At 38.1% G+C, this 16,149-nt stretch overlaps 1 protein-coding gene across 3 annotated transcripts in view; it reads left to right on the forward strand.

The window, feature by feature from the left end:
- PRRG1 (proline rich and Gla domain 1) overlaps positions 1 to 16,149 on the forward strand; it is a 129,566-nt gene that overhangs the window by 74,760 nt on the left and 38,657 nt on the right. For all 3 annotated transcript variants that reach the window (XM_019943613.3, XM_073799239.1, XM_073799240.1), the window contains exon 3: positions 6,816 to 6,976. In XM_019943613.3, the coding sequence (XP_019799172.1) occupies positions 6,816 to 6,976 (161 nt within the window). The remainder of the gene's footprint in view (positions 1 to 6,815; positions 6,977 to 16,149) is intronic.

The following is a 16,149-nucleotide window of genomic DNA, read 5'->3' on the forward strand; positions in this document are numbered from 1 at the left end:
ATTGAAGAACTCTAGGGTTGCACCTGAGGTCTAGAGGAGTACGCCCTGGGAGGAGCAATCAAGATGGCGGAGTAGTAGGACATGAAGCTCACCCTCTCCCACAAACAGAGGAGTATGCCCTGCCTCCTGCACTGAAGAAAGATAATGGAATGCTAGGTGCATTTGTAGGAAGTTCCCATTCTCTCTTGATCTTCATGTTCTTGCTATTGTTGCCGGCGTATAGTCTTACATTAAAACCAGGGCACTCAAACCAGGCTTTCTGGTACCCAGGACAATTCCAAGGACAGTAGAGGAGTCACTTTGTGAACTGTGGCATAGGTTGCCTTTGCTTGGCTGGTAGTAATTACCAGCAGTGCCAGGAAAAGAGTAGGGCACCTTTCTACCCAGCATTTCACTCACCTGTGCTTGCTCCATAACACAGGAGGCCCGATTGCCCGGTGTTCCGGCTACCTAGTGACCCTGTTGTTTCATTTTCATCTCCCTGGCCTCTTTCCCAGGCAAGCTCACAGAACCAGAGTGGCTAATTGAGGGAGACCTTAGGATAACCTACAATTGAAGGGTTTGACTGGATGGGGGGGAACTGTACTGTATTCTTTTCCTGCTAGCTCTTATCAGGGCCACAGTAACCCATGTGACAGGTTTCAGTAACTGTAAACTTTCAAAAGGGATTTCAGTTTCCTTCCTCAGAGAAGGAACTTCCTAGCCCATTCAAGCATGGTGTGTCAGATGTATTTGGGAGAGCAGTGGCAGGACTCCATCAGCCTCTAGAACCCCTAGGTCAGAGGTTCCCAAACTTTCTGAGTTTAAGGTGCCCTTAGTTATTGCAGGGACTTTTTCACAGCAGCCGTAGGCCAAAAGAAATGCCTAATAGTTCCATTTATTAAGTAATTAGGTCCAAACAACTTAATAGGTATTTATATCCTGACAGCTTGGTAACCATTTGAAAAAATAATACAGACATACCTCCTTTTTTTTTTTTTTTTTTTGCGGTACGCGGGCCTCTCACTGTTGTGGCCTGTCCCGTCGCAGAGCACAGGCTCCAGATGCACAGGCTCAGCGGCCATGGCTCACGGGCCCAGCCGCTCTGTGGCATGTGGGATCTTCCCGGACCGGGGCACGAACCCGCGTCCCCTGCATCGGCAGGCAGACTTTGAACCACTGCGTCACCAGGGAAGCCCGAGGCATACCTCCTTTTATTGCACTTTGCAAATATTGTGTTTTTTTACAAATTGAAGGTTTGTGGCAACCCTGTGTTGTCAGGTAATAGCATTTTTAGCAATAAAGTATTTTCTAATTAAGGTATGCACATTGCTTTTTAAAGGTATAATGCTATTGCATACTTAATAGTCTATAGTATAGTGTAAACGTAACTTTTATAAATGCACTAGGAAACCAAAAAAACTCATGTGACTTGCTTTGTTTCGATATTTCTATCTTAAAATAGCCATGCAGTTACTAATTGGATGTGTGTACCTGTTGGGCACCGCACTTCTCAAACCTCACTTCTTGTCAAACACAGCACTTTTTTTTTAAAAAATCATAGCTGAAAATCCAGTTTCACAAAGGAAAGGAATGTAGAACTATCTAATAATGAAACTGTGAATTACCTTAAGCTCATAGTTTGTGTGGTATCCAACAGATGTTAAGTATCAATGCATTTCTCCAAAACTGTAAAATATCCTGCACATTCTTCATGAATTCACTGCAGCACCCTGGAGAGCCAAGGTGCTAGTTCCTTGCCAAGCCAAAAAGCATCTGGCTGTGCCCTCTTCCCACAACAGTAGTTGTCCAGCTACTCTCCCTCTACATAAGTATTACGGCAAATCAATGGTTCTTTCAGAACAAAAAAAGACGTGCTCCAAGCGGAGCCCAAACAGAAGTACTGTACAAATTTCAAAAGGTAGTTTCTCTTGCAAAAGGATATTCAAATGCTGTCTCACTAGAAACTTTGCAGTAAATGTATTGATTTCATAATCATATATTAAGTTTGCGATGCTGCCTCATAATTAGAGGCATGGTCCATGGCTTCCCAGCTTCTAGTCATTCAGATATCAAGTTTCTCCCATTCTGCCTTTTCCTTTATTCCACGCTTATTGAATCATGTACTGTACCAAGGTCTTTACTAGGTATTATGAAAGACAGATGTTGGATCAAAATATTAATAATACATGGGCCCTGCCCTCAAGTCTTGAGGGGGAACCAGATAGGCATACCAAAAATTATAATAAAATTACAATATAGTTAATTGCTATAATTGAAGTATACGTAAATACTGAGAGTCTATAGCAGCTCTGTCTAACGAAGTGGGGAGTACAATCTGGGGAAAGTTTTTAGAGGATTTTACATCTGAATGGAATAGGAGTTTGCTAGGTAGAGGAAATATTAGGTACAGAATTATGGAGGCATAAAAAGAACCTATATGAAGGATGGTAAGATTTGGTTTGACTGAGGAATAAGGTACATGATGGGTGTAGTGGCCAAAGAGATCACCCATATTTCACATCTGTCCCTTTCTTTCCCTTCCTTTTGCCACCATGCTAATGCATGATCTCATTATTTCTTAACCTGGTCTGTTGTAAGTAGCCTTTTTCCTGCCTTTATCCGTCCATTTTCTCTTCATCCTACCCCCAAATCTGTTGTACTTATACATTTTTCTAGGTTATTCTCCATGAAGTATCGGTTTAAACTCTTGAATGCTGTCGAATAGTTTAAATATCTTAGCCTAACATTAAATGCCTCCATGACATGGCTATCAGGCCCCTTTCCGGTTTCATCTCCCTCTCTCCCTCTTTTGAATCGTGTACTCTGGCCCTACTGACCAGCTCATATTCCTCATTTATGGCCATAGGTTTATTCGATTTCAGGCCCTCACTCACTATTTTGTCTTCCTAGGATGTCTTTCCTCACCATCTTTGCATGCCCCAATCCTGCCAATTTTTAAAAGGCCAGCCCAAATATACTTTTTACTTGCCCTTCTCCAGGTTCCTCTCCCATCCCGAAACACACTTACCCAGTAGAAGTACGCCTGCCTGCTGACCTCAAAGAGCATCTACCTTGTTCATCTTGTGTTAGAGCTGTTTTTGTATCTCTTTTATCTTCATTATCTCTTGCACTGAAGAACCTTGAGGTCAAAGGCAGTCTCCTACTCATCTTTGTGACTTGTCATGATCTCATTGTACATAGTCTGTGTTCAGTAAATACGTCCTAAAGAAGGAATTTTGTTCACTTAAAAGAAAAATGTAAACATTTGCAACTTTAAATAATGACTGTTTCAATGAATCCAGACCCAAGATTAGAGAACTGATTAGATAAGTGGAGTAGAGATTTTCCATGTGGGCTGTTAATTTTCAGGCCTTACCATCTGCTGTTTTTCAGCAAATGTACGGACATGATTTTGCCTAGATAAAGATTTTTGGCATTAAAATGTCAGTTTTAGTATGCTGCAATGCATTAAAAATATGTAACATGACTACATATTTCGGTTTAAGGCAGTAATTTAGAGAGTTACTTGAGAAGCTATCTTATTTCATTTATCTTTATTCTTTTGAGGAGAAAGCATGGGTGAGAGCTATTTATTTTGAAATTATGAAAAAGTAGTTACGTTTTTTGAATTAATATACTTATTTTGTGGTCGTTTATGTGTTTACCAGACTTAGAGTTTAAATATTTTCTTTAGTAAGGGTGTTTCCTAACTGAATCTAAAGAAACAGCTTAGGTTTTTCTTTATGTCCTTTAATGAGAAAAGAACATGTTTGATTAATACCTTAGTGTTGTGTTCTCAAAGTAAATTTACAGTCTGTATACTTGCCACATCATGTAATCTCTGATGAAGGCATACACATGATTCTGGACAGCTGTGGGGTAACTCACACCTTTTTTTTTTTTTTTTTTTTTTTTTTGGCGGTACATGGGCCTCTCACTGTTGTGGCCTCTCCTGTTGCGGAGCACAGGCTCCGGACGCGCAGGCTCAGTGGCCATGGCTCACGGGCCCAGCCGCTCCGCGACATGTGGGATCTTCCCCGGACCGGGGCACGAACCCGCGTCCCCTGCATCGGCAGGCGGACTCTCAACCACTGCGCCACCAGGGAAGCCCAGCTCACACATTTTGATGAGAAGGAGGTAGAGGGAAGTAATCAACTTTAGTTTCAAACATTAAGTCCAAACACAAGGCCTAGCATTGTGGAAACTGCCCAGTGTTTTAGGAAGAAATAGTCTGATCTTAACCTATAGGTCCAAGCTGCCACCTTTCTCTTTATTTTGTTTCCACATAGAAAGAGTCCCAATTCTGGTATCACCCATGAGATTTCCAAATTACCTTGATGAGGAACAGCAAATACTCTGCCACAACTTCCTATTCCCTAATATATGGCAAATGGAACTAATCTGTAACAATATCTTTCCTACTGGTCAGACTCTTACTCTAGGTGGTATCTTCTAATTGAGCACATTTGGCAGGTGAGATAAAATCTACTTGCCAGCTTATTCCATCTAGAGTTCTCTGTATTATATCATGTTGCCTCCCAGTACAAGAAAATACACAGAAGGTGTTTGTAGAATGCTCTTGGTAATTTGATTCGGCTGGAATAAGAAGGGCTGTGTCTTGCTATATTACCTTATAGTTGCTTGACCTTCTGAATTAGCCTGCTTTCTGGTTTCAAGAGTTAGCTGCTTTCCTTCACCCCTTTATGGAGATAGTGTATATAACATTTTCTCTTAGGAGAATTTAGGTTTCTTTTTTCCTCTTAAAAGCTTAAAATACATTATTACTGATTGGTTTATTTTCAAGAAAACTGTCCCAAAAGCCAAAGATGTGTTAGACTTTATTGACATATCTGTTGTGTTTAGAAACAAGGAAGCCAATAGCCCTGATCAGTTTTTTACTTGTTAGACCACACTGAGTGTAGAATACAATATTTCATGAGGTAAAGACGGTACGGAGACTCCTATCTATTTTATATGACCAACAGATGAAGGAACTAGACATGTTTATCCTAGAAAAGAGAAGCCTCGAGAGAAATCAGTTACTGTCTTCATGAATTAGTTGGCCTATTATATGGAAGAGAATTGTTTGTCATGGCATAAATAAAACCAATGGCTAGGAAGTTGTTAATTCAGTGAAATGTTCCTTGAAAAAGGGCTCCACAGTCAAATAAATATGACACATGCCTGTGTCATGTTCGTTTTCTGGAGATTTAAAATATATATTAAGTGCATATTAAGGGTCCTGAAAAGTCATGCAGTAAAAGATCTTTTTTAAATTTGTTAATCCCAGCATTCCATAAACACCTTCCTCAGAACTAGTTTTCTAAGGAGCTCCCATTTGAGTAGTGGTTTCAAACTGTGGGAGTGGGACCAGCAGCACCAGTGTTACCTGGGATCTTACTAGAAATGCAGCTTCTTGGCCCTACCCGAGACCTATGGAATCAGAGACTCTGGGAGGTCGGCCCAGCAATATGTGTGATAAGTCCAGCATGGGCTTCTGATGCTGCTAAACTGTGAAAACCACTGATAGAAAATTCTACTATTACTCTCCCACTCAATAGCATCCTTTTATTTTTTTATTTTTTAAGATTTCTTCTAATGATATTTTATGACTGTGTGATTAATTTTTATCGATGGGTACCCTTCTGAAGTACAGAAGGAAGGAAACACTTATGGAAGGCCTACTGTAGTTTTCAATGTAGCCATCTAATTGGTATCAATTTGGATACTTTAAAGAATCCTAAGTAATGAATCCGTATCTTCTATGACGTGAAATACACACTTCTAAAATGAGGTAAACCTTAAATTCATTGCTATTGTGGCCATTTTTAAAAGCGCATTTACCGGTTTTCATTTTACTTCAAAATGTTTTTTGCAAAATGTACACTTTTTTTTTTTTAAAATACATCTTGAAGGATCTGTAATGTGCCTTCTCTCATGTCAGAGGTCTTTAAGATTAGGGAATTTTGTAATTTCTTTGCATTAGCAAAGATTAAATTCTGGTAGCATTCTATTTATCTCTCCAAACAAGCAGGACAGTTTTAGAAAAATGTAATTGAAGTATAGTTTAAAATGAATCTGTACGTAAAAAAAAATAATTCCCCATGAGTATGCATATAACCATTGCCTTATTTTACTGGGTATCATAAATGTGCATTTTGAATGTTTATATGAAATGCCCCTATAAGTCATGCAGAACAATTTTCTTTTTCTGAAGGACACTGAAATGGGGTTAAATATATTAAAGTGTCAAAATATATTTAAGTGCATTTAGAACAAAATTATTACTAATATCTCTTGGAATGAATTATGGCCAAATTTGTCTTAATTTCTTGATATTATTTTGTCAACTCTTCCTTTCGTACAAGTAAGTGTTCTCTGGGTTTCTATTAGGTCGATTGGAATTTTATTATTTTTTAGTTAGGGGGACAAAGACTGATAGTCCATAGACTGGATTTTGATCTCATTGCTGCTGTCCAACAGCAGAACGCCTGGGGGCTTCCTCTTACAGTAATGAGCACAAGTACTGGTATCATTATTGCTATATTTAAACACCCGTGGTTGGCAGAAATGTGCTAAAGTCTGGATATAACATCGTTAATCATGTTGTTGTCCCTGCCCAGGGCAACTGCTACTGAAAGGACACATTCACATGATGAGGAAGACAGCAGATTGGTGGTTGAGAGCTGAATGTCACTTTGCTGACCTAGAGAAAGAGGTTTAGGGTGTTGGCTATGTTTTCTAAAGAGTATCCAGCAGATTTCATCTTGTTTATTAACTTTCCACATTTTTTTAAATTACAGTTTTATGCTTATTATTATATCTCTTTTTAGTTTTCCTCACAGGAGAAAAAGCCAATTCAGTATTAAAACGCTACCCAAGAGCTAATGGACTTTTTGAAGAGATAAGGCAGGGCAATATTGAACGTGAATGCAAAGAAGAAGTCTGCACATTTGAAGAAGCAAGAGAAGCTTTTGAAAATAACGAAAAAACTGTAAGTATATCGGCAATCTTTTTTAAATGTTCACAGATTTGCCTACCTTTGTGATGTATATTTGAAACCTGCATTCCCAAATTGTGTGCACTGCTGTCATTTAAAAACTACCCTCCCAAAGAACTAACTCTGAACGGGGCCTCTAACTAAGCCACCCGACTCTGCGGGTCGGAGGTCTAGTTTCACCTCCCTGTGTGCTGGTCTGTCTTTGAGGGCTCCATTGCCATAGGACCCTGCTGAGTTGAGATCGATCATCTGAGCAAGGGGGAAGCATGATTTACACAAGGCTTTGTTCGGGAAAGTTATAGATACCATTATGACCATACCGTGCTTCATCTGGGAGAAAGTGCAGAGGAAGCTAACAGATAGTGATGCTGTTTTAAAATGTTTTACTCATTAGGTAGGTTTATTCCTAGGTATTTTATTCTTTCTGTTGCAATGGTAAATGGGAGTGTGTCCTTAATTTCTCTTTCAGATTGTTCATCATTAGTGTATAGGAATGCAAGAGATTTCTGTGCATTAATTTTGTATCCTGCTACTTTACCACATTCATTGATTAGCTCTAGTAGTTTTCTGGTAGCCTCTTTAGGATTCTCTATGTATAGTATCATGTCATCTGCAAACAGTGACACCTTTACTACTTCTTTTCCGATTTGGATTTCTTTTATTTCTTTTTCTTCTCTGATTGCTGTGGCTAAAACTTACAAAACTATGTTGAATAAAAGACCTGTATGCAGAAAACTATAAGACGCTAATGAAAGAAATTAAAAATGATACAAACAGATGGAGAGACATACCATGTTCTTGGATTGGAAAAATCAGTATTGTGAAATTGACTCTACTACCCAAAGCAATCTACAGATTCAGTGCAATCCCTATCAAACTACCAATGGCATTTTTCACAGAACTAGAACAAAAAAACTCACAATTTGTATGGAAACACAAAAGACCCCAAATACCCAAAGCAATCTTGAGAAAGAAAAATGGAGATGGAGGAATCAGGCTCCTGGACTTCACACTATACTACGAAGCTACAGTAATCAAGACAGTATGGTACTGGCACAAAAACAGAAATATAGATCAATGGAACAGGATAGAAAGCCCAGAGATAAACCCACGCACCTATGGTCAACTAACCTATGATGAAGGAGGCAAGGATATACAATGGAGAAAAGACAGCCTCTTCAATAAGTGGTGCTGGGAAAACTGGACAGCTACAGGTAGAAGAATGAAACTGGAACACTCCCTAACACGATACACGAAAATAAACTCTAAATGGATTAAAGACCTAAATGTAAGGCCAGACACCATAAAACTCTTAGAGGAAAACATAGGCAGAACACTCTATGACATAAATCACAGCAAGATCCTTTTTGACTCACCTCCTAGAGAAATGGAAATAAAAACAAAAATAAACAAATGGGACCTAATGAAACTTCAAAGCTTTTGCACAACAAAGGAAACCATAAACAAGACCAAAAGATTACCCTCAGAATGGGAGAAAATATTTGCAAAGGAAGCAACTGACAAAGGATTAATCTCCGAAATTTACAAGCAGCTCATGCAGCTCAATATTAAAACAACAAACAACCCAATCCAAAAATGGGCAGAAGACCTAAATACACATTTCTCCAAAGGAGATATACAGATTGCCAACAAACACATGAAAGAATGCTCAACATCACTAATCATTAGAGAAATGCAAATCAAAACTACAATGAGGTATCACCTCACACCAGTCAGAATGGCCATCATCAAAAAATCTACAAAGAATTCATGCTGGAGAGGGTGTGGAGAAAAGGGAACCCTCTTGCACTGTTGGTGGATATGTAAATTGATACAGCCACTATGGAGAACAGTATGGAGCTTCCTTAAAAACTAAAAATAGAACTACCCTATGACCCAGCCACCCCATTACTGGGCATATACCCTGAGAAAACCATAACTCAAAAAGAGTCATGTACCACAATGTTCATTGCAGCTCTGTTTACAATAGCCAGGACATGGAAGCAACCTAAGTGTCCATCGACAGATGAATGGATAAAGAAGATGTGGCACATATATACAATGGAATATTACTCAGCCATGAAAAGAAACAAAATTGAGTTATTTGTAGTGAGGTGGATGGACCTAGAGTCTGTCGTACAGAGTGAAGTAAGTCAGAAAGAGAAAAACAAATACCGTATGCTAACACATATATATGGAATCTAAAAAAATTGGTTCTGAAGAACCTAGGAGCAGGACAGGAATAAAGATGCAGATGTAGAGAATGGACTTGAGGACTCAGGGAGGGGAAAGGGTAAGCTGGGACAAAGTGAGAGAGTGGCACTGACATATATACACTACCAAATGTAAAATAGATAGCTAGTGGGAAGCAGCCACATAGCACAGGGGGATCAGCTCACTGCTTTGTGACCACCTAGAGGGGTGGGAGGGAGGCACAAGAGGGAGGAGATATGGGGATAGATATGTGTATACCTATAGCTGATTCACTTTGTTATAAAGCAGAAACTAACACACCACTGTAAAGCAAGTATACTCCAATAAAGATGTTATAAAAAATAATAAAACGTTTTACTTCTACAAAAGAAGAGACATATCAGAACTCCCCTACCCACTCTGACAAGATACCTCTTCACCTCTCCTTACTCTAGACCAATTGCTATGCAAGGAGAACAGGGATGAGAAAGCACAAGGCAGTGGTATACATTCTCTGGAACTGCTTTATGGTAGGAAATGACATTACCAGTGGTTGCCATTATATAAAGATCCATTCCTGTACGCTAACCATGAAAATAACACTACATGCGAAACAAATGATGTTAGCTGTGATAAAGGGACATCAAATAATCTCAGGAGCAGTGGATGCAGAAGTTTTAAAGAAAGAGGATTTGTTCTCTTGTTAGGTAGAGAAGGATCCAGGGCGTAAGAGGAAGGAGTTCAAGGAGAGATTATCAGAGAGGCAGCATTGCTAGATTCCAGTGTGCACAGCAAAGGTAAAATCAGTTTATAAAGTGATAAGTTGTGAGCATCATGGCTTTTAAATCTTAAGTCCCACAGTTAAAAACAGGGAAAAGAATACATCACCCATGATGCCATTATGCAATCACAAAGCACTGTTGGCTTTTTAATTTCTTTCCAGCTTTTTTCTTCTGTATCTGCTTACTTCTTGCAGGGTTTTTTTTACACATTTTTTCTTCTTCTTAATATATGTTCATTGTAGAGAAATTGAAAATGTAGTAAAACATAAAATGAATAAAATCACTTGAATTCTTAGCACCATCAGTTTTATACTTTTGGTATTTATCATTCTAGCCTATTTTTAGTATAAATTTTTAATAAGAACAATAGGATTATCGTATAAATGGTGCTTTGTAGCATGCAGGTTTTAATAAAAAACTAGTTCATGTACTTAAATGGAACTTAGTTTTTGATATTGTGATTTTCCAAAAAATACAAATTTTAGATATTCTACCGTGGTTTTCATAATGCTAATGGCTTTTCATCCTGCTTTATCATTCTCCTTTAAAGGAATGGTAAGAACTTTAGTGGGAAGATACTTTGAGACTGTGTAAATATTCTGTTCTCCACCAAACTTCTACCTACTAGTTTTTGTGGGGTTTTTTTAGTGTGTAATCTTTTTATTGCATATAGAATTTTGAGCCTGAATTTCCCTTCTGAATCCAGAACATTATTAAAAACAAGCATATTTAAATGTCATTAGGCTTTTCTCCAGGTACTAGTATTTTTACAATCATCGAACAGCATTCTTAGTACTACATGAAGTATAATACTTTGAGATTGAACTATGGAATATGTCAGGACTTAAATAAACTTTGTAAATATACACTGGCTGTGGATCGTACACATTAGTCAGACATGATTTCTGCCCACCTTACACGGCATTTTGCTCTCACATACATTTCCCCTCTCAGCTAAGTTTAAGTTCAGATTATCATAGCAATATGTATAACGGGTTTATTAAAAGTCCTAAGATTTGTGAGATACAAGTAGAAATCAACTTTATTTTTCCTTTTCAGTAGAATTTCTCCTTCCACTCGTTCCTAGAGTTGATCTTGAGTGCAATCAGTCCACAGCTTTTTTATGTGTTGTTTCCCTTATTTTGTATTTTCAAATGAGTTCCAACCTTACCGTCTAGCTTTAATGTCTGCTGTTGATAGTTCTTGACTGAATCAATTAAATTCTAGTTTAATATAACGCTAAATGGTGAATTTCTGACTCAATCATTCTGTGTACGTTTGTTAGTTGGCATTCCACTATGGGCAGGAACTTTCCCTTTATCTATCTTTCATAGATCATTTTATTCAGTGAGTTATAATTCATTGCTGTCAGTGTTTTTTGTTTTTTGTTTTTTTTTTCCGGTATGCGGGCCTCTCACTGTTGTGGCCTCTCCTGTTGCGGAGCACAGGCTCCGGACGCGCAGGCTCAGCGGCCATGGCTCACGGGCCCAGCTGCTCCGCGGCATGTGGGATCTTCCCGGACCGGGGCACGAACCCGTGTCCCCTGCATCGGCAGGCAGACTCTCAGCCACTGCGCCACCAGGGAAGCCCAACTGTCAGTGTTTTGATCAAAATGTCTCAAATTTGGTTAATGGAAGTTTCTTCAAACTGGCTTCTCTGTCTCTTTGACATGTCCCTATCAGTTTTTCTGGCACTTTTTTACTTTTTGGCCCAACAAGGTGTCCAGGATAATCTTGTACTTTCTCTACCCCAGTCTTGGAATTGGCTGTTTCTCTGAGGAGCCTTTCTTACTTATAGTTAGGAATAATATTTAGAAACCAAGATCTGGGAGCTAGAGTGTTCTCATTGCTATCAGAGTATCATTGCTTCTGGGCCTTCCAGCAACAGAGGTAGGAAAATAATTACACACATGTATGCACATAAATGTGTGTATGTGCATGTGTGTGGTGTATGGACTTGCATATTCATCCTGCTGATCTCCGATTCCAATACCCCTCAGGGTTCTTCTTTGTTTTCCCCATTCTGTATTTGTAGGTGCGATGTAGATATTCTTTGTAGATATTCTTCCCTGACTTTCAGTAACATCAATATGTTAACTCATTTGCCCAGTTCTACAACACACATACAGTGGTTTCAGAATTTTAATACCCGTATAGTAATAGGGAGGGGGAAAACATTTATATTCATCCATCCATCTATCCATTCTGGAAGTCACTCCTCATGTATTCACAGAGATTATCCTATTTTTAAAAATCTGTATAGTACTTCCTAGTAAGGATGTGTCACAGTTTATTCAACCAGTCTACTGTATTTAGGCATTAAGTAGTTTCCAGTATTTTTGCAATTACAGATAATGCTGTAGTAAATAATTTTGCATTATTGGAAGTGTATCTTCAGGGTAAATTCTTAGAAGTGGATTGCTCGTCAAGGATTGATGCATATGTACTTTTGTTAGATATTGCCAGAGTACCCTCTGTAAAGCTTGTACTATTTTACATTCCCACCAGATATTTGAGAGTGCCTATTTCCTCACAGTCTGACCAGCAGAGTGTATTTTAAAAGCGTTGACATTCTTTTCAATCTTTTGGGTGTGACGTGGTATCTTGGTGGTGTTTCAATTTACATTTCTCTTATGAGTGAAGTTGTGTATTTTGCCATGTGTTTATGGGCCATTTTTATATCTGTCTTGTGAATTGTCTTTGCCTTTTGCCCATTTTTGTATCAGATTTATGGTCTTTTTTCCCTGAATTTTTAATAAGTATATTAGAGATACTATAGCTTTTATTGGTGATATATTTCAAATATTTGCTTACAGTTGTCATTTATATTTTGACTTTGCTTATGGATTTTTATCATGCAGTTTTTTTTTCATTTTCATTGTAGCCATAAATTAAAGAAATATTTTATTAAATCCAGATTTTTAATCATAGTAGAAAACCATCCTCTTATGCCCTGGTTATAGAGGAATTCACCCAATCTCTTCTAACATATTTGAGTTTTTACATTTAGATCTCTGATTCACTTACAGTTTATTCTTGGGTGTGGTGTGAGTTATGGATCTGATTTGTTTTCACATAGCTATCCAGTTGTCCAAACACAATTTATTATGAAATCCTTCTTTGCCCCAGTGATTTAATTACCCTTATCATATCCCTAATTTCAGTATGTGCCTAGTCAATTTCAGGATTTTATATTCTTTTCCATTGGTCCATCCTTCTGCTCAAATGCCAGTGACACACTGTTTTATTTATAGAAGATTTTTAGTATACTTAGTATAAATTAGAACTAGTTCTCCTTATAAGCTCTTCTTTTTCAGTGTTTTGTGAGCTATTCTTACATGCCTATTTTTCCATATAAATTTTAGTATTAATTTTTCTAGCACAGAAGAAAATCATTTGTCAGTATTTTTATTGGGATTTCTTTCAGTTTGTAAATTAATTTAGGGAGAACTAACATCTTTAAGGTATTAAATCACCCTCTACAAGAAGAGATTTCTTTCTATTTGTTGAAATCAGTATTTCTCTCTTTCAGGAATGTTTTATTGTTTTCATCATATAAGTTTTGCACAGTTCTTAGGTTGGTTCCTAACTATTTCTTTGTTGCTACTGTACATGGGTTCTTTTCCATGATATATTCTAATTGGTTATTATTTGTGAATGTGTAAGCTACCGATTTTTTTAAACCTTATTGAGTTATAATTGACATACAATTAACCACACATATATAAAGTATACAACTTGGTAAGTTTTAACATATGCATACACCTATGAAACCATTACCACAGTCAAGATAGTGAACAGATTCCTCATTCCCAAAAGGTCCTTCTTGCCCCATTGTAATTCCTCCTTCCCACCTCTCCCCATGATCAAGAGCACCCCAAGGCAATGATTCATCTGACTTCTGTCACTGTAGATTAGTTTATATTTTCTAGAGTTTTCTGTAAGTGAAATCATACATTATGCACTGTTTTGTCTGACTTCTTTTACTCTGCATGATTATGTTCAGATGTCCATAGTGCACATATCAATAGTTATTCATTTTTATTGCTGAGTAGTATATCATTATATGTATATGGACATTTGGGTTGTTTCCTGTGTGGGGTTATTACAAATGAAGCTGCTATGAACACTCATGTACTAGGTTATTGATTTTTTAAAATTAATAAACCATATATTTATTTTGACTTGAGTTCTGAGAAATCCTGTGGTCCAAGTTATACTTACAAGGATGCATTAGATTTTTAAAAACTTTTGAGATAATTATAGATTCTCAGAAAATTGCAAAGATAATACAGAGAGGTTCCATGTAGCCTCTACCCAGTTTCCCTCAGTCATTACATCTTACATAATTGTAGTACAGTATCAAAACCAGGAAACTGACATTGGTACAATCCGTGTGTATAGTTCTGTGCCATTTTATCACTTGTGTAGACTCCTGTAACCACCACTACAGTTAAGATGCAGAATTCTTTCATTTGTACAAAATCTCCCTTAATAGTCACACACCCCCACACCACCACCATCCCTAACCTGTGGTAATCACTAATCTGTTCCCCACCTCTGTAATTCTGTCATTGCAAGAATGTTATATAAATGGAATCATATATATGGAACCTTTTAATATTGCCTGTTTACACTCAACATAATGCTCTTGAGTTCACCTAAGTTGTGTGTATATCAATAGTTCATTATTTTTTATTATCCATGGTATGGATGTATCACAGTTTGTTGAACCATTCACTCGTTGAGGGACATCTGGGTTTCCAGTTTGGGGCTATTTTACATAAAGCTGCTATGAATATTTGTGTACAGGTTTTTGTGTGAACATAAGTTTTTATTTCTCTGGGGTATAATTGTTGTATGCTAAGTATATGTATAGTTCTTTAGGATACTGACAGACTAAGTTGTCATTGTATAAATTACTGTTTTAAATTCCCACCAGCAGTGTTTGAGTGATCCAGTTTCTCTTCATACTTGCCAGCACTTGGTGCTGTTACTGTGTTTCCTTTTGTAGTCATTCTGATAGACGTGTAGTGATACCACATTGTGGTTTTAATTTCCATTTCCTTAATGGCCAGTAATGTTGAACATCTTTTCATATGCTTATTTTCCATTTATATATTCTCTTCTGTGAAATCTCCTTTCCCTTTTTTTTTTTTTTTTTTTTTTTTTTTTGCTGTACGCGGGCCTCTCACTGTTGTGGCCTCTCCCGTTGCGGAGCACAGTCTCCGGACGCGCAGGCTCAGCAGCCATGGCTCACGGGCCCAGCCGCTCCGCGGCATGTGGGATCTTCCTGGACCGGGGCACGAACCCGTGTCCCCTGCATCGGCAGGCGGACTCTCAACCACTGCGCCACCAGGGAAGCCCCCTTTCCTGTCTTTTGTTTATTTTCTAATTGGATTGTTTTCTTGTATTTTTGAGTTTTGAGAGTTTTCTGTATATTCTAGGTACAAATCCATTGTCAGGTATGTGTTTTGTAGGCTATTGATTTTTATGTGTTAATCGTATACCTTACTACCTTACCGACCTCTTTTATTGCTTTCAAGGTGAATGATGATGTTTTTATTGCTTCCCTCTCTGGCCCTTATGCGTATCAGTGCTTCTCTGTATCCTTTCCTGCCCTCAGAGACAGGATGCTGCATTTCAGCAATCTTCGAAGCAAATAGAAGAAGAAACTCTTTCAGCAATTGCTCAAGCAATTCTCCGCCCTCTCCAGCATCACCTCTTCCTCTCTGTAGAATCATTCTCATTAGCCTACACACCTCTTAGGGAAAAAAACTCTCTTCACCCTACATCTCCCTTCAGCAATCAGCTCATTTCTTGAAACTCTGCTCTGTCTGTACTCACTCCCCTGGTGAGCTTTCCTAGTTTGTGGCTTGAAATGCTAATAACTCCCAAATTTATATCCTGGAGGGTTACCTTGAACTGCAGACCTGGGTGACTAACTGCCTACTCAACATCTCCTCTTGGAATTGGATACATTTCTACGTAGACAAATTTGTGTCCCTTCCCTCCAAATCTGCTTCTGCCACAGCCTTTCTGATCTCAGTATGCAGTAGTAACGCATCCATCCATCTCTTTGCTAAGCCCCAAACCTTGTTGCCAAGGTTTGCATTATTGGAAGTATATCTTCAGGGTAAATTGATCAAAATGTCTCAAATTTGGTTAATGGAAGTTTCTTCAAACTGGCTTC

This window comes from Tursiops truncatus, chromosome X (assembly GCF_011762595.2).
Source record: "Tursiops truncatus isolate mTurTru1 chromosome X, mTurTru1.mat.Y, whole genome shotgun sequence".
Classification (NCBI taxonomy): domain Eukaryota; kingdom Metazoa; phylum Chordata; class Mammalia; order Artiodactyla; family Delphinidae; genus Tursiops; species Tursiops truncatus.